The following is a 27,806-nucleotide window of genomic DNA, read 5'->3' on the forward strand; positions in this document are numbered from 1 at the left end:
CTCTATGGTCCTTGGATTGTGAACGCCTCTCTAGTGCCCTCTATGGTCCTTGGATTGTGAACGCCTCTCTAGCGCCCTCTATGGTCCTTGGATTGTGAACGCCTCTCTAGTGCCCTCTATGGTCCTTGCATTGTGAATGCCTCTCTAGCGCCCTCTATGGTCCTTGCATTGTGAACGCCTCTCTAGCGCCCTCTATGGTCCTTGCATTGTGAATGCCTCTCTAGCGCCCTCTATGGTCCTTGCATTGTGAACGCCTCTCTAGCGCCCTCTATGGTCCTTGCATTGTGAACGCCTCTCTAGCGCCCTCTATGGTCCTTGCATTGTGAACGCCTCTCTAGCGCCCTCTATGGTCCTTGCATTGTGAACGCCTCTCTAGCTCTCTATGGTCCTTGCATTATGAATGCCTCTCTAGCGCCCTCTATGGTCCTTGCATTGTGAACGCCTCTCTAGCGCCCTCTATGGTCCTTGGATTGTGAACGCCTCTCTAGCGCCCTCTATGGTCCTTGCATTGTGAACGCCTCTCTAGCGCCCTCTATGGTCCTTGCATTGTGAACGCCTCTCTAGCGCCCTCTATGGTCCTTGCATTGTGAACGCCTCTCTAGCGCCCTCTATGGTCCTTACAGCACTTACAGACCTGTTCATAGAAAAACGGATGCGTTACATATGTATGAATAAACCACATGATAATTAAGAAAATATGTTTTATTTTAAAAGAGCACAAAATAACATTAACAGAATGAAAATGTACATAATTTACTTCAATTAATGAAAAAAATAATAAAAATAAAAGAAGCAGAGAAGATAAGAACTGCAGTTTCTGAGCAATTTTTGGGCCAGGTAAAGAAAAACCGCATAGGCTGATTAATGCCCTATGAAATTAGATAACCTGTGTACCTGTAGTGTTGGGATTAAAGGGGTTGTCCACTTTTTTTTTTATATTGGTGGCCGCTGTGCACAGATCTGTGGTGTTCCGCATTGTATACCGTTCATGTCAGCTGATCGGTGGGAGTGGCGGGTGTCGGACCACCATAATAATCATAAAAATAGTCTTTTATTTTTAAAAATCTCTTGCCGTTTTGGGTATACAGCTCCAAATCCAAGTGTCCAAATCCAAGCCCAATCCTGCACATTTACGTTATCAAGGAGCAGTTCCCAGTTCTAAGGCGTTGTCAGACTACACAAGATTTGTTTGTAGTCTGTTACCACGGAGACACATAGAAATGCATAGGAGCTGTTGACACAAAACGACAGGAGATTTTTAATCATACCTATTTGCTCTTTTTTTGGGGGGGGGAGAACAATGTTGGACATCACATTGATCCAAGGCACCCTGCCGACTTCCCTGTGTGCAGACAACGCTACCATGAAATAACCCGATCCTCTATAAGGCAGAATATCACATTTCACAAGTCAGGACCCCCGGGGGGCTCTTCCCATATAGATAGTGAATACTGAGACCCACTGTATATGAAAACAGGCCATTCCCAGCCCCCGCCAATCAGTCCTATGTAAGGCAGCGCTTCGGATCGGTCCGGTATTCTGCGGAAGATTAACCCTTTTCCGATTGTAAAAAAAAATCCAATTTTCTAGTCACCTTCACTTTTTCAATAGGACCTTAGGACGGGCATAGAGCGGTAGGATCTCCTGGAAGTCCTTGGTCAGTTCTCGCAGGGCGTCCATGTACGGGTTCACGTTCTCCTCCATCCATTCCTCTACCGTGTCTGGGAAGTAGATGGCGTCCAGCTCGGATCGCAGGGCCTGGACGTGGGATTCCCATTCTTCGTTGGCTCTGGAAGAAGAAGATGGTGAAGAAAATTCTATTAGGTGGAAGAAAATGTGTTATCACTGGTGGTCCGACCATTGGGACTCCCACTGATCCCGAGAACGGGGGTCATAAATTCCCCTGGGTGAGGGAAGAAGCAGTGATCACAGGCGCAACCACCGCTCCATTCACTTTTATAGGAGCGGAAATTGCTATCCGCCCTATTCAGGTGAATGGAGGGGTGGTCGCATCTGTTCCCTACCTCTTCTTTTCACATAAGGGACATTCGGACCCCCGTTCTCGGGATCAGTGGGAGTCCCAATGGTCGGACCTCTGGTGATAATATATTTATTGCTTATCCTGCAGATATGTGATTAATGTATTTAGTGGGGACATCCTCTTCAAGGAGACGAGACCCTTGGAGGGACGGCCCACCGTCGGGGGGATTACAGCTCGTACTCGGTATAAGCCGTCGGTTTGTCTATTATTTTGGTCCGTTGTCAGCGTCTGATTCTGGACTCACTTTATGATTTTTGTGCTGAACGTCTCCATTTTGTGCGGGTTGGCAAATCGGTGTTTCCGGTGGTAACGCGAGAACCAGCTGCTGATTTCACTGCGATGGAAGAAGGAGGCACAAAGGGTTAACGTGACGTAATAATGGCTAGAAAGAATAGGCGTAATCATGGGGCCCTATGAGAAAACTCTGGGATGGGGCCCCGCTGTGCCACAATAAATCAATGTAATATCCTCGGCTATGTTGCACGGCTTGTTAAAGGTAGGGGGGGGGGGGGGGGGGTCGGCCAGTCCTGTCTCCGTCCATCTCTTACGGTGGCCCCTATTCTTTACTAAGGTACGGGCATGCAAAACATGTGCCAAGGCGGTGCCCGGGTAGTGCTGATGCCCTAGGAGAAGGAAAGCATCGGCACTACCCTATGTACCTGTGACGGGCACCCCTGGGCACCGTACCGGCCTCACCTCTCACCTGTCCTCCCCCGGGCACCGTACCGGCCTCACCTCTCACCTGTCCTCCTCTGTGATTTCGCGAACCTTCCTCCTCAGTTCACTGTGGACTTTCTTCACCATGTTATAAATTTCAGCTCCAGGAAACGCACCGGTCCCTTCACTGAGAGGAACCAAATTAGATTTAGTGCAATAATGGGGTCGTCCAGTAATAAGCCTTTGTTCCTGGGTAGTGTCTGGCATCACAGCCTTGCTTAAAGGGGCTTTCCAGCCGTAACAGGTTATCAACTATCCACTATTTATTCCTAGCTGCAGGCGGCAATGAGCGGCACGCCGGGTCTGCGCATGCGCCATGTTGCTCAGTCCAAGTCTGTGATGCGGATGAAGATATCGACAATGTCATAAACTCGACAGAAGAGGGGAAATGTGTGACCTGTCACTCATCTAACGCCTTAAAGGGGCTCTCCTGTGCCGCTCACATCGGGGACGGGCAGCGCCAACATCATCACATCTCCAGATACGTGTGAACAGGCACGTGCCCGGTCAGTATCTGCAGACTTGACGTCACCAGCCCCATCCCCCCGATTCGGCAGTGAGGGGCGTCGGAGACTTTCTATAAGTCGGGGACAGGGTAAAGATTTCATTACCAGATGTTCTTCTCCACGTTGATGTTGCTGAATCCCAGGATGTGAGCGATGTCCTTCTTGGCCTCCTCGGTGATTTGTCCTGTGTGGGAGAAGAGAAGTGACGGAGCTGCCAATACGGCGCCGCGTCTCCATGAGATGAGCGCAGGCACGTACCGTACTTCAGGGTCTTCAGACACACGGCCAGGGAAGGGATGCCCACCGGCAGCAGCTCGCACAGCACCGAGTAATGGTCGTACCTGCAGAGACAGACAATGAGCAATCACCCGGTGACAGGAGCGCCTCCATAATGGCTGCCGGGAACACGACATAGCAAATCACAGGTTACACTCGTCAGTGCCGGACGTAAAGCAGAGCGCTGAGCACTACAGCACTGCTAGGACCGTGACCGCCGCTGCACCCAGACATGGACCAGAGGCTCCGCAGCTGCTCCGAAACTTCGGGACCACTTTCCTGCCCCTTATTATTCACCCTCCCACTAGAAATCAAAGGTCGGATAACAGCGGGCGTCTGCTGCCCTACACCCGTGCAGATTGCAGACGTACATGCAGTCCTATGCAAATGTGTCTGTAGGGGTCTACATGTCAGACGGAGGATAAAGAGTGTCCGTCCGTCCAGGCCATAAGCGCAGTATGAACATAGCCTAGGAGAGAGTGCCCATAGGAGCAGAATGTGCAGAGACGAGCTCAGACAGTCAAAGACCACTGCAGCCAATCAGTGGCCCCGGGGGTGTCTTGTCGGTGACTGGTTGTAGCAGTCACAGAGACCCGAGTACCTGTGCAGTATTGGTAGAGGAGAGCGGGGCATTGGTAAAGGGAGCACACATTATTACCATGTCAGTGGTGGACATTCCCTTTAAGCACGCCCGCCACCTATCTTCCCATGCACACACGTGGTTTCTGACCTCTGCCACCCAGTTAGGGCGATGCCGCTGTAGTGGATCTTGGGGAACTTGCTCATGTTTTTCACGACCTTCGCCCACTCCTGGTGGTTCTTGGCGTGCAGGTTTATCGGGGTCCACATCTGATTTGTGGAGGACGCCCCCTTAAAGGCGCTCGCAAACCAAATATTTGTAAATCCGCTCTTCTCATATTTAGAAATAAAGGACTCTGGGAATAGAGATACAAGACATGAGATATAACATTTTATGTTCCTGGAGGCCGGCAGGGACGACCCCGTGTGTAAGGCCGGACACCCTCAACGCTGCCACTGAGGGGTACAATCAGCGACCGCTAGTGATGGCGCCAAGTCTTTCTCCTTACACGCAAATCAGAGCGATAAGCGGCTTAATATACGATGGCACAAAGCAAGAAAATCTCCACCGAGCTCATTAGGTGAAGGAATTAATAATTAATACCAGAAATACAAAACAAGTCAGAAAAATGTCTGAATGTGAGATTGGAGCAATTTTGGGCATTTCATGGGCGCCGGCTCCAAACAGGAACCAGAGACAAAGCAGCGTTCTGGCACCTGTGCTGCTTGCAGGGGGCGGCGTTCTGGCACCTGTGCTACCTGCATGGGGCAGTGTTCTGGCACCTGTGCTACCTGCGGGGGGCAGTGTTTTGGCGCCTGTGCTACCTGCGGGGGCAGCATTCTGGCACCTGTGCTACCTGCGGGGGGCAGCATTCTGGCACCTGTGCTACCTGCGGGGGGCAGCATTCTGGCACCTGTGCTACCTGCGGGGGGGCAGCATTTTGGCACCTGTGCTACCTGCGGGGGGCAGCATTCTGGCACCTGTGCTACCTGCGGGGGGCAGCATTCTGGCACCTGTGCTACCTGCGGGGGGCAGCATTCTGGCACCTGTGCTACCTGCGGGGGGCAGCATTCTGGCACCTGTGCTACCTGCGGGGGGCAGCATTCTGGCACCTTTGCTACCTGCGGGCGGCAGCATTCTGGCACCTGTGCTGCCCATCGGCTGCTGTGACCTGATCTCCGCTCTGCAGACGTTTGATGGCGGCTCTGACCCGTTACTGTACATCGTCCGTCTATATCGACCCGCCACGTCTGCGGGGATGTGATCACGTTGTGACTTACCTATCTGCACCATATTAAAATTGCTGTGATAAATCCAAAGGACTGGAGACACGCGCTGAGTGATCCCAGAGGCTGCAAGAGATGGAACAACGTCATGTGCGGGTATTCCTCCCATCCCACCCAGAACTGAGCGGCTGCTGTGTTCTAGACCCACCCTCACCACCTTCTGATTGGAAGTGTGTTCTAGCCCCTCCCACCCCACCCTCTAATTGGCAGCAGTGTGTCCTAGCCACTCCCACAACACCTTCTGATTGGCAACAGTGTGTTATAGCCCCACCCACACCACCCTCTGATTGGCTGTCACGTAAAACTAGGTAAGGGACCACTCACCCTGAATGTTCTCGATGCTCAGCCATCTCAGCATGTCGTCCCACATCAGCTGGTTCTTATCGGGGAACTGAGCGTACACGAAGTCCACCACATTCTTCAAGTGACTGAGGAACATTTTGCTCAGGTCTCCTTTATTACTGTTCAGCCAGGACTTGGAATCCTGTCCTTCCCCGAGGTGGTAAACCTAAAGTTGTGAATGTCATTATAATGTCTCCCTTGAAAAGGGTTGTCCAGTTTGTAACGACACGGCTGCTTTTGTTCATAAACAGCGCCACATCTGTATACTGGTTGAGTCCGGTATTACAGCTTGGCTGCATTGCAGTCAATGGAGTTTATCTGCCATACTACACTTAGCCTGAGGACATGGCAAGAAAATGGCCATGGTTTTCTAATCCTGGACTGCCCCTTTAATTATCATAGTGCGTGTGCACTGACCAATAAGATGTCTTCAACCTGCAGTCTCACCCTCCTCTACCCAAAACGCTCAGCTATAGCGGCTGCAGCTGCATCTCCCTCCTCTTCCCTCTATTTAGAGGAAAAAAATTTTAGAAGATTTTTTTTTTTTTTTTTTACAGATTTACAGCAGACATATCCAGCTACGATGTTTATTACTGCTTAAAGGATGGACACCTTCAGAGCCACTTTTTATTTTTTTACTCAAATGCTAAAAACTATTTTGGATTTGGGCCTCATTTAAAAATTTGTACCGTATTGAGTACGCTTTACGGCAGTGTTGCAAATGTAATCGCACAGCACCTTGCTTAGGTGGAAGCTCTCACCTCATCCGATCCAATATGGACCCAACTGCTTTTTGGATGCTTTTCGAGAATTTGGGTGAGGATGGCTTTAATCAGCAGCAGGGTCTCTGCATTGTGAGGGTTCAGGCTGTTGGGGTAACGCTCCACCTCTCGGAGATTTCTGTACTTCTCATGCTTCAGGACATACTGTAAAGAATGGAGATTTTAGGTAAATACGATGGTTTGTTACCCAACATGGGACTGACATGCCCACTGTTCAAGCCTGCAAAATTAGCAGTAAAGGCGGCATTGCACTACCAGAAGCCACCACAAGAGGGAGATCAGGAGCTAACTGCATACATATTATACATAGAACCAGGGGTGTAATGATCGCGGCTCGTAGAGGTCACAACCAGGCCCGTGGGGGCGAGGGGCCCGTGGGGGCGAGGGGCCCGTGTGGGCGAGGGGCCCGTGTGGGCGAGGGGCCGCCAATGCAAACCTCAACTGGATGGGTATGCATGGACATGCAGATGAAGTGTACTGCAGAGCAGAGAGGACAGCAGCTGACGTCAGCACGCACGTAACTGGGGGCGCATGGCAGTGACATCATGTGCTCCCCATCGCTTGTATGCTGAAGTCAGCTGCCAGATTCAGAGGAAGATGCTGCACGGCGGGGGGCGGAGGGAAGGGGAGGAGAATCTTTTTTTTTCTATGCATTTTAATACAGCGGCAGAATAAGGTCATATATACCAGGATGAGGGATATATATACCAGGATGGGGGATATATATACTAATGAGGGAAATATATATACTAGTATGGGCCCAGGATGGGGGAACATATATACCAGGATGGGGGAACATACACTCACTGGCCACTTTATTAGGTACACCTGTCCAACTTCTTGATAACACTTAATTTCTAATCAGCCAATCACATGGCGGCAACTCAGTGCATTTAGGCATGTAGACATGGTCAAGACAATCTCCTGCAGTTCAAACCGAGCATCAGTATGGGGAAGAAAGGTGATTTGAGTGCCTTTGAACGTGGCATGGTTGTTGGTGCCAGAAGGGCTGGTCTGAGTATTTCAGAAACTGCTGATCTACTGGGATTTTCACGCACAACCATCTCTAGGGTTTACAGAGAATGGTCCGAAAAAGAAAAAAAATCCAGTGAGCGGCAGTTCTGTGGGCGGAAATGCCTTGTTGATGCCAGAGGTCAGAGGAGAATGGGCAGACTGGTTCGAGCTGATAGAAAGGCAACAGTGACTCAAATCGCCACCCGTTACAACCAAGGTAGGCCTAAGAGCATCTCTGAACGCACAGTGCGTCGAACTTTGAGGCAGATGGGCTACAGCAGCAGAAGACCACACCGGGTACCACTCCTTTCAGCTAAGAACAGGAAACGGAGGCTACAATTTGTACAAGCTCATCGAAATTGGACAGTAGAAGATTGGAAAAACGTTGCTTGGTCTGATGAGTCTCGATTTCTGCTGCGACATTCGGATGGTAGGGTCAGAATTTGGCGTAAACAACATGAAAGCATGGATCCATCCTGCCTTGTATGGAGCATCTTTGGGATGTGCAGCCGACAAATCTGCGGCAACTGTGTGATGCCATCATGTCAATATGGACCAAAATCTCTGAGGAATGCTTCCAGCACCTTGTTGAATCTATGCCACGAAGAATTGAGGCAGTTCTGAAGGCAAAAGGGGGTCCAACCCGTTACTAGCATGGTGTACCTAATAAAGTGGCCGGTGAGTGTATATACCAGGATGGGGGAACATATATACCAGGATGGGGGAACATATATACCAGGATGGGGGAACATATATACCAGGATGGGGGAACATATATACCAGGATGGGGAACATATATACCAGGATGGGGGATATATATACCAGGATGGGGGACATATATACCAGGATGGGGGACATATATACTAAGGGAAATATATATACTAGTATGTGCCCAGCATGGGGGGCATATATACCAGGAAGGACCCCAGGAAGGGGGACATTACTACATAATGGGAGAGGGGGCAACTTGCATGTCCTTATAGGATTCAGGACAGTACAGGGGCCCATACACCTGACCAGCATTCTGCATTGGGCCCATCACTCTCCAGTCACCCGCCTGCATACAGCCCAGTAATACCTGGGTGTGCAGTGAGCGCCCTCTAGTGGTGGCTACAGGCAGTCAGCATGTTAGGAGACTTTTGGCCAGTAAGTACGGTAAGTGCAGCAGTGAGTAGGGCAGTAAAATGCAAGTTGAAAAATAACATCGCAGGGGAATAAAAAGTTTGATTTCCATATGTAATTGATCCTGCAGCGGCTGTGGCTGCCCACGGAGAACTTGTACACCGAATCAAAGTTCACTTCCCTGCAATGTTCCTTGTATATGTGGATGAAAGTTGAGCGTTTTACTGCCCTATGTAGCGACGAGCTTCCATAAACCCAAGAAGGAGCAGAACATGGCTAATCCCCCCGCGCTGATCTCTTCACTGAACTACACTTCCCAGCATTCCATGTTTTCTCACATTTCTTTAAAGGGGACCCGTCACTTGATTCACGCTGCACAAATTACGGACAGCATGAATCAGAGCCCGGCTGCGGAAACGCAGACTCTACATGTTAGGGATATTTAAAGGGATAGTGCAGGAGTAGCAGTATACCTGTAATCCTGGACTATCCCTTTAAATATCCCTACTATGCAGCACAATAGTGGATCCCAGCCATCACCATTATCGTGCAGTATCACACCGACGCCCTGTAGTGCTAAAATGCAGATCATAAAGCAGCCCTGCCCTCGTTATAATGATATCGGCGGGGGGCACAGCCCACAACACCCCACAACACCCGTGTCTTACCTCCATGTGCCCGAACGTCTGCACCAGCGGCACCACTTCCAGGTTATTAATCTCTGCAAGGTGCAAAATGTTCTTAAGGTCGTCCTCACTGCAAGAGGAGAGTCGGGTCAGATACAGAGGCGGCCATGTCTAATGACAGGGCCAAAAGCATCACAGCCAGGAGGGAGTCAGAGCATGTGACAGCTAGGGGCCCGTAGGACCCCCATACACATTGGATTACTGTGGTACTGGAGTCTGCTCTGCTGTAGCCTGCTTATAGTGCGGCACTGGAGTCTGCTCTGCTGTAGCCTGCTATAATGTGGCACTGGAGTCTGCTCTGCTGTAGCCTTCTTATACTGCCACACTGGAGTCTGCTCTGCTGTATCCTGCTTATAGTGCGGCACTGGAGTCTGCACTGCTGTAGCCTGCTATAATGTGGCACTGGAGTCTGCTCTGCTGTAGCCTGCTATAATGTGACACTGGAGTCTGCTCTGCTGTAGCCTGCTTATAATGTGGCACTGGAGTCTGCTCTGCTGTAGCCTTCTTATACTGCCGCACTGGAGTCTGCTCTGCTGTATCCTGCTTATAGTGCGGCACTGGAGTCTGCACTGCTGTAGCCTGCTATAATGTGGCACTGGAGTCTGCTCTGCTGTAGCCTGCTATAATGTGACACTGGAGTCTGCTCTGCTGTAGCCTGCTATAATGTGACACTGGAGTCTGCTCTGCTGTAGCCTGCTTATAATGTGGCACTGGAGTCTGCTCTGCTGTAGCCTGCTTATACTGCCCCCTGACGAAGGGTTCCGAAACGCGCGTCGGGGCGGACACCAGGATGCTGCAGCTGCCTGTTACAAGATCTCCAGGGTGATGTACTTATTTATTGCTTTTTCTGCCCTATTAAAGCCTTGCTCTATGTTCATATTAATGTTACACTAACTGATAGGTTATATTGTGATACTATTCTATGGCTGTGGGTTAGTTTGTAGATGGGCCTTTGAGCCATTGGTCATTTAACCCTGTTGGTAATAATTGACCCTTAAATGTATATGGTGACACTAAACATCTATTTATTTCGGGTCAGCAGCTGTTGTTTCCGGGTGTCTTTATCCGTTACTTGTTTTTAATACTATTATTTGGGTGACTATGTTGTCACCATTGCCTCCTGACATTTGCACTTTAATAAAGCAATTTTATATAAAGACATAAAGTTATCTCTTTGGATTTTTTTCCTCTTTTTGCTCTCTGCTGTGCTGTAGCCTGCTTATAATGTGGCACTGGAGTCTGCTGTGCTGTAGCCTGCTATAATGTGACACTGGAGTCTGCTCTGCTGTAGCCTGCTATAATGTGACACTGGAGTCTGCTCTGCTGTAGCCTGCTTATAATGTGGCACTGGAGTCTGCTGTGCTGTAGCCTGCTTATAATGTGGCACTGGAGTCTGCTCTGCTGTAGCCTGCTTATAATGTGACACTGGAGTCTGCTCTGCTGTAGCCTGCTTATAATGTGGCACTGGAGTCTGCTGTGCTGTAGCCTGCTTATAATGTGGCACTGGAGTCTGCTCTGCTGTAGCCTGCTTATAATGTGGCACTGGAGTCTGCTGTGCTGTAGCCTGCTATAATGTGACACTGGAGTCTGCTCTGCTGTAGCCTGCTTATAATGTGACACTGGAGTCTGCTCTGCTGTAGCCTGCTTATAATGTGGCACTGGAGTCTGCTGTGCTGTAGCCTGCTTATAATGTGGCACTGGAGTCTGCTCTGCTGTAGCCTTCTTATACTGCCGCACTGGAGTCTGCTCTGCTGTATCCTGCTTATAGTGCGGCACTGGAGTCTGCTCTGCTGTAGCCTTCTTATACTGTGGCACTGGAGTCTGCTCTGCTGTAGCCTGCTTATAGTGCGGCACTGGAGTCTGCTCTGCTGTAGCCTGCTTATACTGTGGCACTGGAGTCTGCTCTGCTGTAGCCTGCTTATAATGTGGCACTGGAGTCTGCTCTGCTGTATCCTGCTTATACTGTGGCACTGGAGATCTTCGCTGTCCCCCAGTCATTACTGTATAAGACCTTTACGTGTCTAGTACAATTGTGCCATTGGCCTTCAGACACTACATCTCCCAGCATGCACGCACATTCTGTAGACTCTAGTCCTTCATTACAATAGTTTTGGCTGCCCCCCTTTACAATGATGGCCAGGTGGTCGCGGGTTGTGACTACGGCCCCTCACCTGTAAGCATACGGAGACTTCAGGACGGACAATTCTCCACTGAACGGAAACATGTCCTCGTATTCAATCAGCAGGCCGTTAGCCCCGAGCTTGGAGAGAAGCGGGAACATCTAACAGGAGACAAAAGGCAGCAGGTCACCGGGCTACGGGCCCTCTGTACATCAGCCACGGACATGATCGTCAGCGTTCTATTTACAAAGAGGTTCTGCAGCCACTTCACAACCCCAACTGCTGCAGAACCTCATAATAGAAACACCAGCTGGTGTACAAGCTTTCAATATACACCTCAGCTGCTGCAGAACCTCAAAACAGATTACCCAGCTTCTGAAGATGTGACTAATAGTCGTCACAGCTGCTGCAGAACATCACAATTGACACAGCCGCGGCTGCAGAGATGGACACACCAGTTTTTTGTGTGGATGGACCGGAGTCAGCACTTCTGTCCTCTGCTCCAGGTTTACTGTTTTCTATGTATCTGTCAGCTGTGAACTAGAAGCCGCTGCCTCCTGCAGAACGTCGGTCAGGACTGTCAGCGCCGGCCGCCCCTGGAGCACGACACAATCTCCGGCCGTTGTGGGTCAGACATAGATCTGTACATGCACGATGCGTCAGCGCAGGGACGCACTATTGCTGTCAACGCTAAAAACGTGAGGTGCGTACTTGGCATTTTTTGATCAAAAAGCGTAAAAGCCTCCAACCCCATCAAGGTGACCCAGACATGGAGGCTCCCTATCACTAATGTCCCCTACCTCTCCATGTGCCAAACCTCATCTGAATGGAAACCCGAAACACAGCTTGTCTGGGAAGGATGTGTAGATGAGGGTGCTGAGCCCTGGAGAGGCTCTGAAAGGGTTAATAATAACATGCCTGGGGTAGTGAAAAGGTTAATGATTACATCCTTTGAAGCCTAAGGTCGTGAAGGGGTTAATGATAACATTCCCAGTGGTATAGAGTAGTGGAGTTAATTATAATATCCCTGGTGGCATAGTGTAAAGAAAATGTAAGCTCGTGAAAGCGTTAATTACAACATCCCTGGTGGTCTAGGGTATTAAAGGGGTTAATGATAACATCCCTGGTGGTCTAAGGTAGTGAAGGGGTTAATGATAACATCCCTGGTGGTCTAGGGTAGTGGAGGGGTTAATGATAACATCCCTGGTGGTCTAGGGTAGTGAAGGGGTTAATGATAACATCCCTGGTGGTCTAGGGTAGTGGAGGGGTTAATGATAACATCCCTGGTGGTCTAGGGTAGTGAAGGGGTTAATGATAACATCCCTGGTGGTCTAGGGTAGTGGAGGGGTTAATGATAACATCCCTGGTGGTCTAGGGTAGTGGAGGGGTTAATGATAACATCCCTGGTGGTCTAGGGTAGTAATGGGGTTAATGATAACATCCCTGGTGGTCTAGGGTAGTGGAGGGGTTAATGATAACATCCCTGGTGGTCTAGGGTAGTGAAGGGGCTAATGATAACATCCCTGGTGGTCTAGGGTAGTGGAGGGGTTAATGATAACATCCCTGGTGGTCTAGGGTAGTGGAGGGGTTAATGATAACATCCCTGGTGATCTAGGGTAGTGGAGAGGTTAATGATAACATCCCTGGTGGTCTAGGGTAGTGGAGGGGTTAATGATAACATCCCTGGTGGTCTAGGGTAGTAATGGGGTTAATGATAACATCCCTGGTGGTCTAGGGTAGTGAAGGGGCTAATGATAACATCCCTGGTGGTCTAGGGTAGTGGAGGGGTTAATGATAACATCCCTGGTGGTCTAGGGTAGTGGAGGGGTTAATGATAACATCCCTGGTGATCTAGGGTAGTGGAGAGGTTAATGATAACATCCCTGGTGGTCTAGGGTAGTAATGGAGTTAATGATAACATCCCTGGTGGTCTAGGGTAGTGGAGGGGTTAATGATAACATCCCTGGTGGTCTAGGGTAGTAATGGAGTTAATGATAACATCCCTGGTGGTCTAGGGTAGTGAAGGGGTTAATGATAACATCCCTGGTGGTCTAGGGTAGTGGAGGGGTTAATGATAACATCCCTGGTGATCTAGGGTAGTAATGGAGTTAATGATAACATCCCTGGTGGTCTAGGGTAGTGAAGGGGTTAATGATAACATCCCTGGTGGTCTAGGGTAGTGAAGGGGTTAATGATAACACCCCTGGTGGTCTAGGGTAGTGAAGGGGTTAATGATAACATCCCTGGTGGTCTAGGGTAGTGGAGGGGTTAATGATAACATCCCTGGTGGTCTAGGGTAGTAATGGGGTTAATGATAACATCCCTGGTGGTCTAGGGTAGTGAAGGGGTTAATGATAACATCCCTGGTGGTCTAGGGTAGTGGAGAGGTTAATGATAACATCCCTGGTGGTCTAGGGTAGTAATGGGGTTAATGATAACATCCCTGGTGGTCTAGGGTGATAACACACAGCTCCAGCTGGACTGGAGGAAAAGACTTTGGCCGGGAGGAGAAGAAACAGAAATCTGATTACTAAGGCTGAGGAGCTGTGGAAAAGAAGACCAATGGCTTCCTGAGGATCTGCAGCTTGATAAGCCCCAAACCGGACCGTGCCCCCCAACTGTCTGTGATACCGGGGGAGACTCCCAGATTTAGGGGGCTGTCCCACTGTCCCGGGAGGTCGGAGGCAAGTACTGTTAGGATGCTGGTACAGTTGAATGAAATGGTGGAGCAGGGAGCCGTCAGCTCTCCTCTCCACCATTCACCTCTGCAGTCTGAGGCTCGGCACAAGAAGTGCAATGATGTCACTTACTGCGCCAGGGACAGACCCAGGGATCTGCTCTGCTCCTTGTGGAAAAGGGGAGAGGTATTTATCTATTACAGCTCCTGGTGGAGTGGAGGGCACCGAATTATGAGGGAAATCAGCACTGTGGGGCATCATTCTGTGTGGAGGGGGTTGTGGGGGCATTAGACAGTAATGGTCGCTGGGTGAGTATCATACTGTTTGAAGGGTCCTGTGGGGGCAACATACTCTCTGGAGGGGGCTGTGGGGGGATCGTACTATATGGTAGGGAGGATTGTGAGGGCACCATACTGTGTGGGGAAGGGGTTATGGTAAAATCATACTGTGTGGAGGGGACTGTGGGGGCATGGTACTATGTGGTGGGGAGGATTGTGTAGACATCATGATGTGCGGAGGGAGCTAGGAGGGCAACATAACATACTGTGTGGTGGGGAGGATTAAGGGGGTATCACACTGTGGGGAGGAATGTGGGGGCAACATATTGTGTGGAGGAGAACTGTAGAGATATCATACTGTGAGAAGGAGGCTGAGGGACATCATATTTTGTGGGGGTACTCTAGGGCATATCATATTGTGTGGGTGCATCATACTGTGTGTGGGAGGACTGTGGGGGTCATAATACTGTGCACTGGTGAGATTCGTGGGGGCAGGATACTGTGTAAGGGGGCATTATACTATGTAGGTGCATCATACTTTTTTGGGGGCACATTGGAAGCATCACACAGTTTTGGGATAAATAATGTGAGGGCATCAATGTGTAGGGGGCAGTGTGGGTGCAGCAATATCTAAGAGGGGCGTCATACTGCATGGAGGCCATATAAGGGATATTAAACTATGTAGGAACACTAAGGGGATTTATTAGGGGTATTATTTTAAGCTGGGTGCAGGTTTGGGCTTTGGAACGGCTGGATCTGTAAGCCTTGTTGTGCTCGCTACGACAGGTGTGCCTCGGTCTTGTCCTTCCGCATTGAGACGTACGCCATGGTGCCATCCCCTGTGGCATCTCTGGCCTCCAGCTGGTTCGCAGTCACCCTGGGCTGTTCCCAATTTTGCTTTATTAATCAAATTTCCTATAATTAAATTTAGGAAGAAAAACTTACCCCAAATCCCACAACAGAGAGACAAGACCCGACGCCCAACGGCCGCACCATTTGGCATCACAATCACTGGTCACCACGTGGTGTGAAGCTTCCGATGGGTGCAGCCCAAATACCAGGACACTATATAAGCCGGTCCTCTCACCTGCTCGTAGTAGGACACTTTTGGGGGCGCTCCCTTCAGATCCAGGTGGACTAGCTTCATCTCAATATGACTGAAATCTTTCACCATCTTTCCGGCCACTTTCTTCGTCTTTGACTGAAGGACTGTATCCTCCTCACGTGGCGGCTCCGGTGCAAGGTCCTTGATAATTGGGTCTATCGGACTTTCCACTTTCGCACCCCAAAACGAGTCAACCCTGCTTGTTACCTTTATGTCCTGTGTCACCTGGGGAGGACTGAAGGCAAGAAAATGAGAACAATATCTGCTCAAACACAAGTACAAACTGATAAGCTAGAGAGCTGGACGGACAGAGTGTGAACCCAAACGTCACCACAAGGGGGGTACATAAAGTCTACTGTTTCCTCTGCCCGGTCTAATGGAGGGCTGCTATAAACAATGCTGTCCATACAGACATATGTTCTCCCCGTTTTTGGGTGGGTTTCCTCCGGGTTCTCCAGTTTCCTCCCACATTCCAAAGACATAGTGATAGGGAATCTAGATTGTGAGCCCCAATGGGGACAGTGGTAATGTATGTAAAGCGCTGCAGAATATGATAGCGCTATAGAAGAAAAACATAATAATAAAAAAAAATAATAATAACGATAAAAAGGCATTAGGATGACCTAGAACGAACACTTGTCCCGAAACTTGTGATTCAGGAGCCCCACAAACAATAGACAGCTGTAGGGCGAGCAATGGTTCAGATGATAAATTGGCTAACAGCCTTCTCTCCCGGCTCCTCCGGCAGCCTTCTCTCCCGACCCCTCCGGCAGCCTTCTCTCCCGACCCCTCCGGCAGCCTTCTCTCCCGACCCCTCCGGCAGCCTTCTCTCCCGACCCCTCCGGCAGCCTTCTTTCCCGACTCCTCCGGCAGCCTTCTTTTCCGACCCCTCCGGCAGCCTTCTTTTCCGACCCCTCCGGCAGCCTTCTCTCCCGACTCCTCCGGCAGCCTTCTCTCCCGACTCCTCCGGCAGCCTTCTCTCCCGACTCCTCCGGCAGCCTTCTCTCCCGACTCCTCCGGCAGCCTTCTCTCCCGACTCCTCCGGCAGCCTTCTCTCCCGACTCCTCCGGCAGCCTTCTCTCCCGACTCCTCCGGCAGCCTTCTTTCCCGACTCCTCCGGCAGCCTTCTTTCCCGACTCCTCCGGCAGCCTTCTTTCCCGACTCCTCCGGCAGCCTTCTTTCCCGACTCCTCCGGCAGCCTTCTTTCCCGACTCCTCCGGCAGCCTTCTTTCCCGACTCCTCCGGCAGCCTTCTTTCCCGACTCCTCCGGCAGCCTTCTTTCCCGACTCCTCCGGCAGCCTTCTTTCCCGACTCCTCCGGCAGCCTTCTCTCCCGACTCCTCCGGCAGCCTTCTCTCCCGACTCCTCCGGCAGCCTTCTTTCCCGACTCCTCCGGCAGCCTTCTTTCCCGACTCCTCCGGCAGCCTTCTTTCCCGACTCCTCCGGCAGCCTTCTTTTCCGACTCCTCCGGCAGCCTTCTTTCCCGACTCCTCCGGCAGCCTTCTTTCCCGACTCCTGCCAACCCCTCCAGGAGGTCTCCCCATTTTACAGAAAGAGTTGGCATTGCATGATGTGTTCCCAGTGGGCACCAACAAGTCGTTCTCCCAGGGCCAGAACATACAGATCCAGACCTATAGCAGTAGGTCATGAAATACCTATCTACACCTCAATGCTGGCCGCCTTATTCATAAAGGTCCTTCGTCATAAACGGGAATTAGTAAATAACTACATTTTCTTCTTGATTTTTCACATTTACCAGGGACTTGAACCACCTGCAGATTGGTGGGCATCCAGGTCCTAAAATCCCCTCCGATCACGCAATAGACCCCCGAGAAGTGAGCCCCTGCTTTCTATTCTGGTCCGCCTGTGCGCTCCGGTCTGCTGAGCTGCCTACTTATTGGGGGTCCATTGCTTGATCAGGGGGGGGGGGGGGGGGGGGAGGGTCAGAACCCGGACCCCACCAATCTGCAGATGAATCAAGTGCCTGCTAAATGTAAAAAATGTATAAGAAAGTTTAGTTGCTCTCTAATGTTATCTAGTGTTCGGTAAAAAGATTTGCAGGAGCCTAGTATGGCAACCACGGCTGGCCTCTTCTGATTACTAAGCTCATGTTATGACGTCTCGCAAGGTCTAGTAATCAGAAGTGGCCCCCAGGATGCCGGGATTCGAGGGCCGGTTGAAGAAGATGGTCCACAGACTACACACTGTGTAGTAATACTCAACTTCTCCTGCGGGGGAGCTGTAGGGAAACTAAACATCTGTCCCACAGCTGACTGCTGGGAGTGCTAGTGGGACACCTTGTAATTTGGGAACTTGATGGGGCCCAGTAAGGACACACCAGCTCTATAATGGGCACATAATATACATTTTACATAGGGTAGCAGGAGACTTTACAAACGGCTGGCGTATTTCCTTGCCTCCAAGGTGGTTGGTTTCTGAAATCAGGTGTGAAAAGGCCGAAGGCTGAGAAACTCATATGATAGCGTGTGAAGATCACTCACCTGCCTTGATACATAAACTTTATCAAAGCCAGCACCAGAATGGCCAGGACGCCAAGGCGCAGATACTGAATTCTCCTCATGGAAGGCATCTCTACGGAAATAAGAAACAATGGAAACAAATACAAAGGTGAAACCAAAGCCGGCACCTGCAAACTGATATGGGGAGACGAGGCTATAGGATGTGCTGGCTAGCAAAACTCCTCAAAAGGTTATCCCCATCTTCATAAATGGATATTTTTGGCATAGTGCTAGTAAAAACAAGCACTTTTGCAATTTACTGCTTATTAAAATTTGCAGCCGTTCTTGAGATATTAACACTTTTGTTTTGTTTACAGCTCGTTGCCTGGGAGACTGACCACCACTGCTGTCTAGCTTGTGAGCACTAGCTGGGATTCGGTGGTAACAGCGCGTTCCAGAGACCCTGAGCAGCTTCAGAACAGAGCTTACAATCTGAAAAGAGCATCTAAGCACTGTGCGCCTTCTGCTGTCAATCAGTGGTGGTCGGTCTCCACGACAACGAGTTGTAAACGAAAGTGTTAATATCTCCAGAATGGCTTAAAATTTTAACAAGCTGTAAATTGCAAAAGTGCTTGAACCTACGAGCACTATCCGACAATATCTATTCACGAAGATTGCAATAACCCCTTAAAGGGATATTCTGGTTCCAGCAATTAAGTGCTATTCGTTGAATAATAAAGCTTTGCAGTTTTCCTGTGTACATTTCTTATCAGTTCCCTTTACAAGATCTCCGTTTGCTGTCACTTGGTGCTACCTGCCATTGGTACTATAAGGAGGTCAGACCACCTCCAGGACTCTGCCATAAACATGACTATTCGGATATGTTATTTTCTCTGTCTTTTAATGAGCCCCGATTCATCACAACAGACCACATCAAGGTTGAATGTGCAGGAAACAAAGAGCTTAACGTCAAACAGAGAAACGTTTTTTATGAAACCCAATTGCAAAAACTATTTCTAGGCCCAAATATATGCACTGAAATAAAAAAAAATGTTCTTAAAGGTGAACAAACCTTTTAAGCTGGTCATGCGCGTGAGAAAGCTGTTGGCCGAGCAAGCGATTGTGTCAATGGGGAGAGGGGATAAAACTTCTGTGAGGAAGCTCTGCTATCGGATTATCTTCCCTGAAAACATAAGGACCGGCCATTGAAATCCCAAGTGTCTGATCACACATCAAAGGACTGGCCATTCCTGCTGAAGTTGGCTTTTATCAAGTGTGTATGTGTTCATCTAGATTACCAGTAGATCCTGCAAGTGTCACCAAGGCTACAGAGTAAGGCCGGCGTCACACTCAGCGTATGAAAATACAGTCCTTTTTTTACGGCTGTAATACGCAGAAATGTTCCCAAAATAGTGGTCCGTATGTCATCCGTAGGCAGGGTGTGTCAGCGTATTTTGCACATGTCATTCTCCGTATGTAATCCGTATGGCATCCGTACTGCGAGATTTTCTCGCAGGCTTGCAAAACCGACATCTAATGGATTTATGTGCTCAAATGTTCGTTAAATAAGTATATACTGTATATATATACCGTATTTATATTTAATTCAGCGCGAGATATGTGAAAAGCCGGTAATTCAATTGCCGGCTTTTGCCATCTCCTTCCCAAACCCGACATGATATGAGACATGATTACATACAGTAAACCATCTCATATCCTTTTTTTTTTGCATATTTAACACTACTATTAGTAGTGTGTATGTGCAAAATTTGTGCGCTGTAGCTTGTAAAATAAATGGTTAAATTGCGGAAAAAATTGGCGTGGGCTCCCACGCAATTTTCTCCGCCAGAGTGGTAAAGCCAGTGACTGAGGGCAGATATTAATAGCCAGGAGAGGGTCCATGGTTATTGGCCCCCCGGCTACAAACATCTGCCCCCAGCCACCCCAGAAAAGGCACATCTGGAAGATGCGCCTATTCTGGCACTTGGCCACTCTCTTCCCACTCCTGGGTAGCGGTGGGATATGGTGTAATGAAGGGTTAATGTCACCTTGCTATTGTAAGGTGACAGTAAGCCAGATTAATAATGGAGAGGCGTCAATTATGGCACCTATCCATTATTAATCCAATTGTACGAAATGGTTAATAAAACACACACACATTATTTAAAAGTATTTTAATGAAATAAAGACACAGGGTGTTTTAATATTTTATTATACTGGTAATCCACCTGAAGACCCTCGTCCTGTAAAAAAGGTCAAATAAAAAAATCAACAATATCCCATACCTTCCGTCATTCTGTCAGTCCCACGATGTAAATCCCCAAAAAGCAATGAAGGACAGCATCCAGTCCAGGTGAAATATCAAAATCAAATTCTTTTATTTGCCACGTGCAACATTTCAACCACAAGGGTCTTTTTCAAGGGGCTTGAAAAAGACCCTTGTGGTTGAAACATTGCACGTGGCAAATAAAAGAATTTGATTTTGATATTTCACCTGGACTGGATGCTGTCCTTCATTGCTTTTTTGGTATGTACGCTGTCCATGGGGGTCCAGTGGAACTAGGACTTGCATCTATGTGTCTGATGTGCTGTCAACTATCTGTTATTTTTTGCCACGATGTAAATCCATCTGAAGGGGTTAAATAATTTTACAGCCAGGAGCTGTGCTAATGCAGTGGCTCCTGTCTCTACAATGTTGTGAATGAATGTAATGCAGGGGAATGTCCTGTAGTTACCTTGAGTCGCGGTGATGCGCCCTCTGCTGGATGTCCTCATATGAACTCGAGCCTGGGAAAAATTCCCACGCTCGAGTTCATATGAGGACATCCAGCAGGGGGCGCATCACCGCGACTCAAGGTAACTACAGGACATTCCCCTGCATTACATTCATTCACAACATTTTACAGACAGGAGCGACTGCATTAGCAGAGCTCCTGGCTGTAAAATGATTTAACCCCTTCAGATGGATTTACATCGTGGGACTGACAGAACGATGGAAGGTATGGGATATTGTTGATTTTTTATTTTACCTTTTTTACAGGACGAGGGTCTTCAGGTGGATTACCAATATAATAAAATATTAAAACACCCTGTGTCTTTATTTCATTAAAATATTTTTAAATAATGTGTGTGTGTTTTATTAACTATTTCGTACTATTGGATTAATAATGGATAGGTGTCATAATTGACACCTCTCCATTATTAATCTGGCTTAATGTCACCTTACAATAGCAAGGTGAAATTAACCCTTCATTACCCCATATCCCACCGCTACCCAGGAGTGGGAAGAGTGTGGCCAAGTGCCAGAATAGGCGCATCTTCCAGATGTGCCTTTTCTGGGGTGGCTGGGGGCAGATGTTTGTAGCCAGGGGGGCCAATAACCATGGACCCTCTCTAGGCTATTAATATCTGCCCTCAGTCACTGGCTTTACCACTCTGGCGGAGAAAATTGCGCAGGAGCCCACGCCAATTTTTTCCGCGATTTAACCCTTTATTTTACAAGCTACAGCGCCCAAATTTTGCACATACACACTACTAACATTAGTAGTGTGGAATATGCAAAAAAAAAAGGGATATGAGATGGTTTACTGTATGTAATCATGTCTCATATCATGTCGGGTTTGAGAAGTAGAAAGAAAAAGCCGGCAATTGAATTACCGGCTTTTCTATAGAACACCGCTGCGTATTTCTCGCAAGTCACACTGCTGGTCCGTGTGTAATCCGTATGTTTCTCACCCCCATAGACTTTCATTGGCGATTTTTTTTTGCGCAATACGGTGACAAACGCAGCATGCTGCGATTTTCTATGGCCGTACAAGACCGTATAATACGGATCAGTAAAGTACGGCAGATAGGAGCTGGGACGTAGAGAATCATTGTACCGTATGCAATCCGTATTTTCTGCACCTCTCATACGTCCGTAAAACTCGCTAGTGTGACGCCGGCCTAAGGTAACCCTTACCTTAATGGCCACTGACAACATATCAGAAGTTTGAGCATGCATGTCTAGATCAGATCAGTTTGACAGCTCTCGGTACAGCCTACCATAAGGGAATCAATACTTCAATAAAAATCTGCCAAATTCTATTCCTATTTTAGGTCTGGCTGTGGGCATCAGCATACACCGAAACTTGGGGTGTTTATGGTGCCCATAGCCAGACCCTAATTTAGGTCCAGTTGAAGGCACCAGCTAACATCTGTGACTTGGGGTGTTTCCGGTGCCCACAACTGGACACTATTTTAGGTCCGGCTGTGGGCACAAGCAAACACACATCACTTGGGGTGTTTGTGGTGCCCACTGCCGGACCTAAATACCTAAGGGGGTACAACCTGGGACATCAATGGTGGGAAATGGATAGAATTTGGACCAAATGGGGTTAAAATATTAAGACCTTAAATATGATAATACTCTATAAGGAAAAGAGTGACAGTGTCGCATGAAAACAAGGCAGATCCACAGGCTGAAGCCCATTATCATTTCAGATAACGGTGCAAGAAAGTTTCACAGAAATTGAGGATGTACTGTAGTTCTCTTTACCTGATCCCCCCCATGAACTCCTGTGCTGGTATGACAACGTGGAAGTCCTGCTGCAGACCTGTCGCTGTCAGCTCACTGGAGATCACAGGGACACACCAGGAAGTTCAGAGCAGAACTCGTATTTCCTGCTCTGGAGAAATGTCACAGCTTGCGGTGCAGCGTGCATGATAAAAACAGACATGTGTCACTAGATTAAAGGTACCGTCACATTAAGCGACGCTGCAGCGATATAGACAACGATGCCGTCGCTGTTTCGTCGTTGTGTGGTCGCTGGAGAGCTGTCACACAGACAGCTCTCCAGCGACCAACGATGCCGAAGTCCCCGGGTAACCAGGGTAAACATCGGGTTACTAAGCGCAGGGCCGCGCTTAGTAACCCGATGTTTACCCTGGTTACCAGTGTAAATGTAAAAAAACACAAACACTACATACTTACAGTCTGGTGCCTGTCGCGTCCCCCGGCATCCGCTTCCCTGCACTGTGTAAGCGCCGGCCCTAAAGCAGAGCGGTGACGTCACCGCTGTGCTTTGCTTTACGGCCAGCACTGACACATTCAGTGCAGGAAGCTCTGAGCAGCAGCGCGGACGCCGGGGGACGTGACAGACATCAGAAGGTGAGCATGTAGTGTTTTTTTTTTACTTTTACAATGGTAACCAGGGTAAATATCGGGTTACTAAGTGCGGCCCTGCGCTTAGTAACCTGATATTTACCCTGGTTACCATTGTAAAACATTGCTGGCATCGTTGCTTTTGCTGTGAAACACAACGATACACGCCGGTCTGACGACTAAATAAAGTTCTGGACTTCTAGCTCCGACCAACGATATCACAGCAGGATCCTGATCGCTGCTGCGTGTCAAACACAACGATATCGCTAGCCAGGACGCTGCAACGTCACGGATCGCTATCGTTATCGTTGGAAAGTTGGTCAGTGTGAAGGTACCTTTACTGCGGATCACGGTAAGTGCGCACTCGGGCACAGTGCTAGGTGTCGGATGCTGGAACAGTGACACTGCAGGGTTTTTTCGGTATGCAACACCTACGGGCATCACTCACCTCTCTGACAACCTTTCTGTACTAAAAGAAAATATATATTCAAGGGTTTGGTCCGCACCTAGGATGAATAACAGGATTTTTTTTTTAAATTACAGACCATTTTTCATTTCTGAGCTTTCGTTTTTTTCCTCTTCTTCCAATAGGCATAAATTTTTTTATTGTTTTTTTTTTTGTTTTTTTTTTTTGCAGGGACAAGTTGTAGTTTTGAATAACCTTGTTCACTTGATCATATAATGTACTGAAAGATGAAACAGAAAAAAAAAATCAAGTGCAGTAAAATGGATAAAAAATACCCCAACACATACGCACGGACAACAGAACCTTTTAAATGCCACCGTGGGTGATTAGCAGCAACGATCAGGGCCAGCTCAGGTCACTGCTGTTAGAGGCAGGTGCAAGCTGTGTAACACAACCTAATTTATATTACATAATCTCATTTTTTTATGCAATTTTTTTTTGGCAAGGAAGAATTTTTAAGAATCTGAAACCACTGATCATACAAAATCTAGTTGTCCAGAGCAATCGCTGGAATATACCCGTTACGTAGTGGGTAAATATACTAATCCCTCCATTGTCAATTAAAAATAACTCACAAACCACATGTGGTTCAGGATTTATATACCTTGATGACTTATCCTTAGGACAGGTGATCAATGTCAGATGTGTGAGGGTCCGACACCCACCACCTCCACCGATCAGCTGTTTGTAGCTCCCTTGGCGGCTGCGTCCTGAGGAGGAAAAGCACAGCTCCGTACACTGTGTAGTGGCCGTTCTCGGTATTGCAGCTCAGCTCCTATAAGGCTATGTTCACACGGTGCGGATTTTGCTGCGGATCCGCAGCGGAATTGCACTGCGGATCCACAGCAGTTTTCCATGTAGGTTACAGTACAATGTAACCCAATGGAAAAAAGGACCCGCTGTGCCGACGATCCTTTTTTCCACAGGCAAATCCGCAGCGGTTTTGCCTGCAGAAAAAAGAAGTACCATGTCAATTCTTTCTGCAGATTCCGCTGCGGGTTTCCAGCAGCACCAATAGGAAACTGCATTTGGAAACCCGCAGTGGAATCCGCAGAAGAAAAAGGATCAAAAACCGCAGCTAAAATCAGCGCTGAATTTAGCTGCGGTTTTTCAAAACAGGACCTGAAAAAAAAAGGATGAAAAAAAGGAACGTGTGAACGTAGCCTTAAAGTGACCTGAGCTGCAGTACCTGGGAGCTGCCACTATGTGGCGTACAGAACTGTGCGGTTCCACGTCTGTACACTGTTTACAGCAGAAGCCGAGCAGCTTCTGCTGTACACTGTTTACAGCAGAAGCCGAGTAGCTGATCGGTTGGGGTGCCAGGTGTCAGACCCCTTCGACCTGATATCCTGAGGATAGGGTATCAATATATAAGTCCTTTCCAATCCCCCCAGACAAATTATATAGCTGTTTCCCGAACTATTACTCGGCCGCCAGCTCTCTCTCCCGATCCCCCGACCCCAAGAACAATCGTCTCTGCTCCATGTTCTCCTCTGTACCCGCTCAGTCAGTCCCTACCTTACTCCATTTTTTATAGCCTATTGTGCCCCTGTCATGGGTTCCACCTTCCCACATTTTCATTGTCTAACAATACTAAAGACAAGGTCACTGGTTACCTGGAGCAGACGCGTCATCAGAGGATGGGCGAGACATCACCAGATAACAGCCAAGTACAGAAGCTCCCGCGTTTGCAGAAGAAAAATGTCTTTTAACACAATTTTTCTTGGACAAACATATATAAGAACCGTCCATATAACCCAGCGACACACGGACACATTCCTAGATTATATAGACGTCTTTTAAAGCTGTTTTTTTTAGGAGCGTTAAACAACGAAAATGAAGTTTTCAAAGATTTTTCTTTGCTGGCGCTTCTATACTTAGCTTTTATTACCGCTATTACTACCAGCTCTGATCAGGGGACTGGAGAGACGATCACTGGCAGTCATTGAAAAGCACACGCCCTGCGTTATCTGTCACCGGCCTGTGTGCAGAGTATATATGTATACATATACATACAGATGGTAATAACATAGGATTCACGAGCTCATTAACCCTTGAAGCAATTTTTAACAAGTTTCCATTTAGAAAACCCGGTTGTGGATTCGCCCATGATCCGTCTGTACAGATTACAGAAAAGATAGACTCTGACATCACCTTTGTGGGTAGACCGTTGGCAGATCCCCATAAATAAGTCAATGTATCATTCACACAGTTTACAGCGGTGGTCTCCAAACTGTGGACCTCCAACTTCTGTAAAACTACAACTCTCAATGTGCCCGACCAGGACGTGAAGCTTTGCAATAGGCGTAGAGACACTAAAGTGCCAAAGATCAGGTCGGTGACTGTGCACAACCTGGCGATTACCCTGCGGGGTGTTTGGTATGGGTGGATAGAACATAGAAATTTGGAAGTAAGGTGAGGAGGTTCAGGCACCGCTGCTGTTTTCTCGGTCTGGGAGGCAGCTTGCTGAATCAGAAACCTTCCCCTACGTCCAATTATGTGCATTAGCGCTTACAGATGGGAGGAATCTGTCTCTGAATCTCCACCTTTGGATATAATAAGAAACAGTATTAAACCTTCTGCTGTGGAATGGAGAAAGAAATTGCATACCGAAAGGATTTTTGTCTGCAGATCTCAGGCTGACACTACCTAGACCCCTATAGATACAGGAGATGCTGGGGGTTATGCTGCTCACTGTGCTGCAGAGAAATGGACCATGGCATCAATCTGCCATCTAGTGGTGGCATCAAGTATTTCAACAGACGTCTTGCTTCAATGGGCATTCCATAATTATTGCGTTGGTCTAGAAAGGATGATTTGTTATAACGTCAATCAGGGGGGAAATCTGTCTGTGTGTAAATCAGCCCTTAGGGTTAATTTAAAGGGGTATTCTCAACTTGGACATTTATGGCACATTCACATCTATCTTAATTGCACCACGGGGAATGAATAGGAGTCTGCCTGTGTCTGTCTCACTTCATTCACTTGTATTACAGAATAATGTAAAATATTGAATTTCCCGCTATTCACTGACAGCAAACAGAGAACTTGAAAGTCCAAGACAAAAGAAAAAAGTAAGCTGCACAGCCTGTGTATGCAGACCGAAGGTCAACAGCGGTAAGTGGTGACAAGCTGAATGAAATCCAGGAGGTGCTCGCATAAGAAATAGAAGCAATCCAGAAGATCAAAAACAGAAAAAGAGAAAAAAAGAGAAAAAAAAGAGGAAAAAAAGAGAAAAAAAAGAGAAAAAAAGAGAAAAAAAGAAAAAAACTTGAAAGTGCTGAGTGTATGAGAAAGCTGTAGAAGTTTTATAGAGGACCCGGCAGGACTTGTATTCTTCATAAAACATTACTCTATATAGCGATAAACTGGTGTTATTCACACATCGCATCTGCAAAAAAAAAAAAAGGGACCGATTTCCATCAGTGTTGGATCCATTTTGGATCTTGTTTTACTATTGTGTATGCAAAAAAGAAAACCAGATGGAGTTTTCACAGGCCTTTTCTAGCAACCAGTAGGTAAAAAAAAAAAAAGACTATGTCGTCCGTATTTTTATTTTCGGACCCATTTACTGTGACTTCGCTCTGCAAAAATGGACCAAAGCATGAGATGACTCTGTTTTTTTTTTAAACAAGGATCAGTGGTCAGCAGACAAAACGACTGACGTGAATATCCCCATGGAATATGAGGATGACAGTCGTTTTAGGCCTCGTTCAGGCGAGTTTCGGCCATCAGACTCATCCATAGAACTCAATGGTTGCCTTACAGGAAAAACGGACGCTGTAAAGACTCCATCTGCTTTTAATGGATCCGCTGCAACGATCACATAAGAATCTATATTGGGCCTTATATTATTTTTATTTAATTGTGGATGTAAAAAGCAGACATAGATTGCAGAAGTCACCGGCTCCATGTGCAGAAGTCACCGGCTATTGTCCGGCGCCGGATTGTTGGATTGTTTCACCTGTTCGCCTGATCCCGGCCTTCAGATTGATTTTGACACCTCTGATTCATTCACCATCACTTACCACGGACTGTCGGAGGCCATCCCTGATCCCTGCTTATTAACCCCTTCTCCCATGGATGATGATGTCGTCGCTCCAACACACAAGCCGCCTTCTTCTTCCTTCATTCCCAGCCTCTTTAAAAAAAAAAAAAAACACGAAAAGAGCAGATGCTCACGGTTATTGAGAAGCTGATCGCTGC

General features: G+C 48.0%; 1 protein-coding gene across 7 annotated transcripts; it reads right to left on the minus strand.

Annotated features, from left to right (window-relative positions):
- Positions 1-684: 684 nt before the first annotated feature.
- Positions 685-27,750, minus strand: LOC143785547 (hexosaminidase D-like). Of its 7 annotated transcripts, XM_077274515.1 has the most exons (15): positions 22,529-22,675; positions 19,064-19,174; positions 18,034-18,124; positions 15,516-15,768; positions 11,524-11,633; positions 9,335-9,422; positions 6,510-6,674; positions 5,731-5,914; positions 5,401-5,472; positions 4,271-4,475; positions 3,523-3,605; positions 3,370-3,448; positions 2,784-2,885; positions 2,286-2,375; positions 685-1,789 (listed from the first exon to the last, which is right to left on the minus strand). In XM_077274515.1, exons 2-15 carry the CDS (start codon positions 19,077-19,079, stop codon positions 1,597-1,599), a joined length of 1,731 nt encoding a protein of 576 aa, XP_077130630.1. In that variant the 5' UTR covers positions 19,080-19,174; positions 22,529-22,675; the 3' UTR covers positions 685-1,596. The 7 variants fall into 7 exon arrangements, 6 of the variants coding, with proteins under 6 accessions (XP_077130630.1, XP_077130632.1, XP_077130633.1 ...); XM_077274517.1 differs by lacking the exons at positions 19,064-19,174; positions 22,529-22,675 and adding an exon at positions 27,629-27,750; XM_077274518.1 differs by lacking the exons at positions 19,064-19,174; positions 22,529-22,675 and adding an exon at positions 26,211-26,340.
- Positions 27,751-27,806: the final 56 nt, after the last annotated feature.

Source organism: Ranitomeya variabilis, chromosome 7 (assembly GCF_051348905.1).
Source record: "Ranitomeya variabilis isolate aRanVar5 chromosome 7, aRanVar5.hap1, whole genome shotgun sequence".
Lineage (NCBI taxonomy): Eukaryota > Metazoa > Chordata > Amphibia > Anura > Dendrobatidae > Ranitomeya > Ranitomeya variabilis.

Bases quoted from the DNA above. Each gene is read 5' to 3' on its own strand.
- LOC143785547 (XM_077274514.1), bottom strand. From the start codon at position 25,785: ATGGGGATCTGCCAACGGTCTACCCACAAAG. The intron at 15,769-18,033 runs GTGAGTGATCTT...TCTTGCCTTCAG, and splicing joins AAGTTTATGTATCAAGGCAG to TCCTCCCCAGGTGACACAGG. The intron at 2,886-3,369 runs GTAATGAAATCT...GGTTCCTCTCAG, and splicing joins AACGTGGAGAAGAACATCTG to TGAAGGGACCGGTGCGTTTC.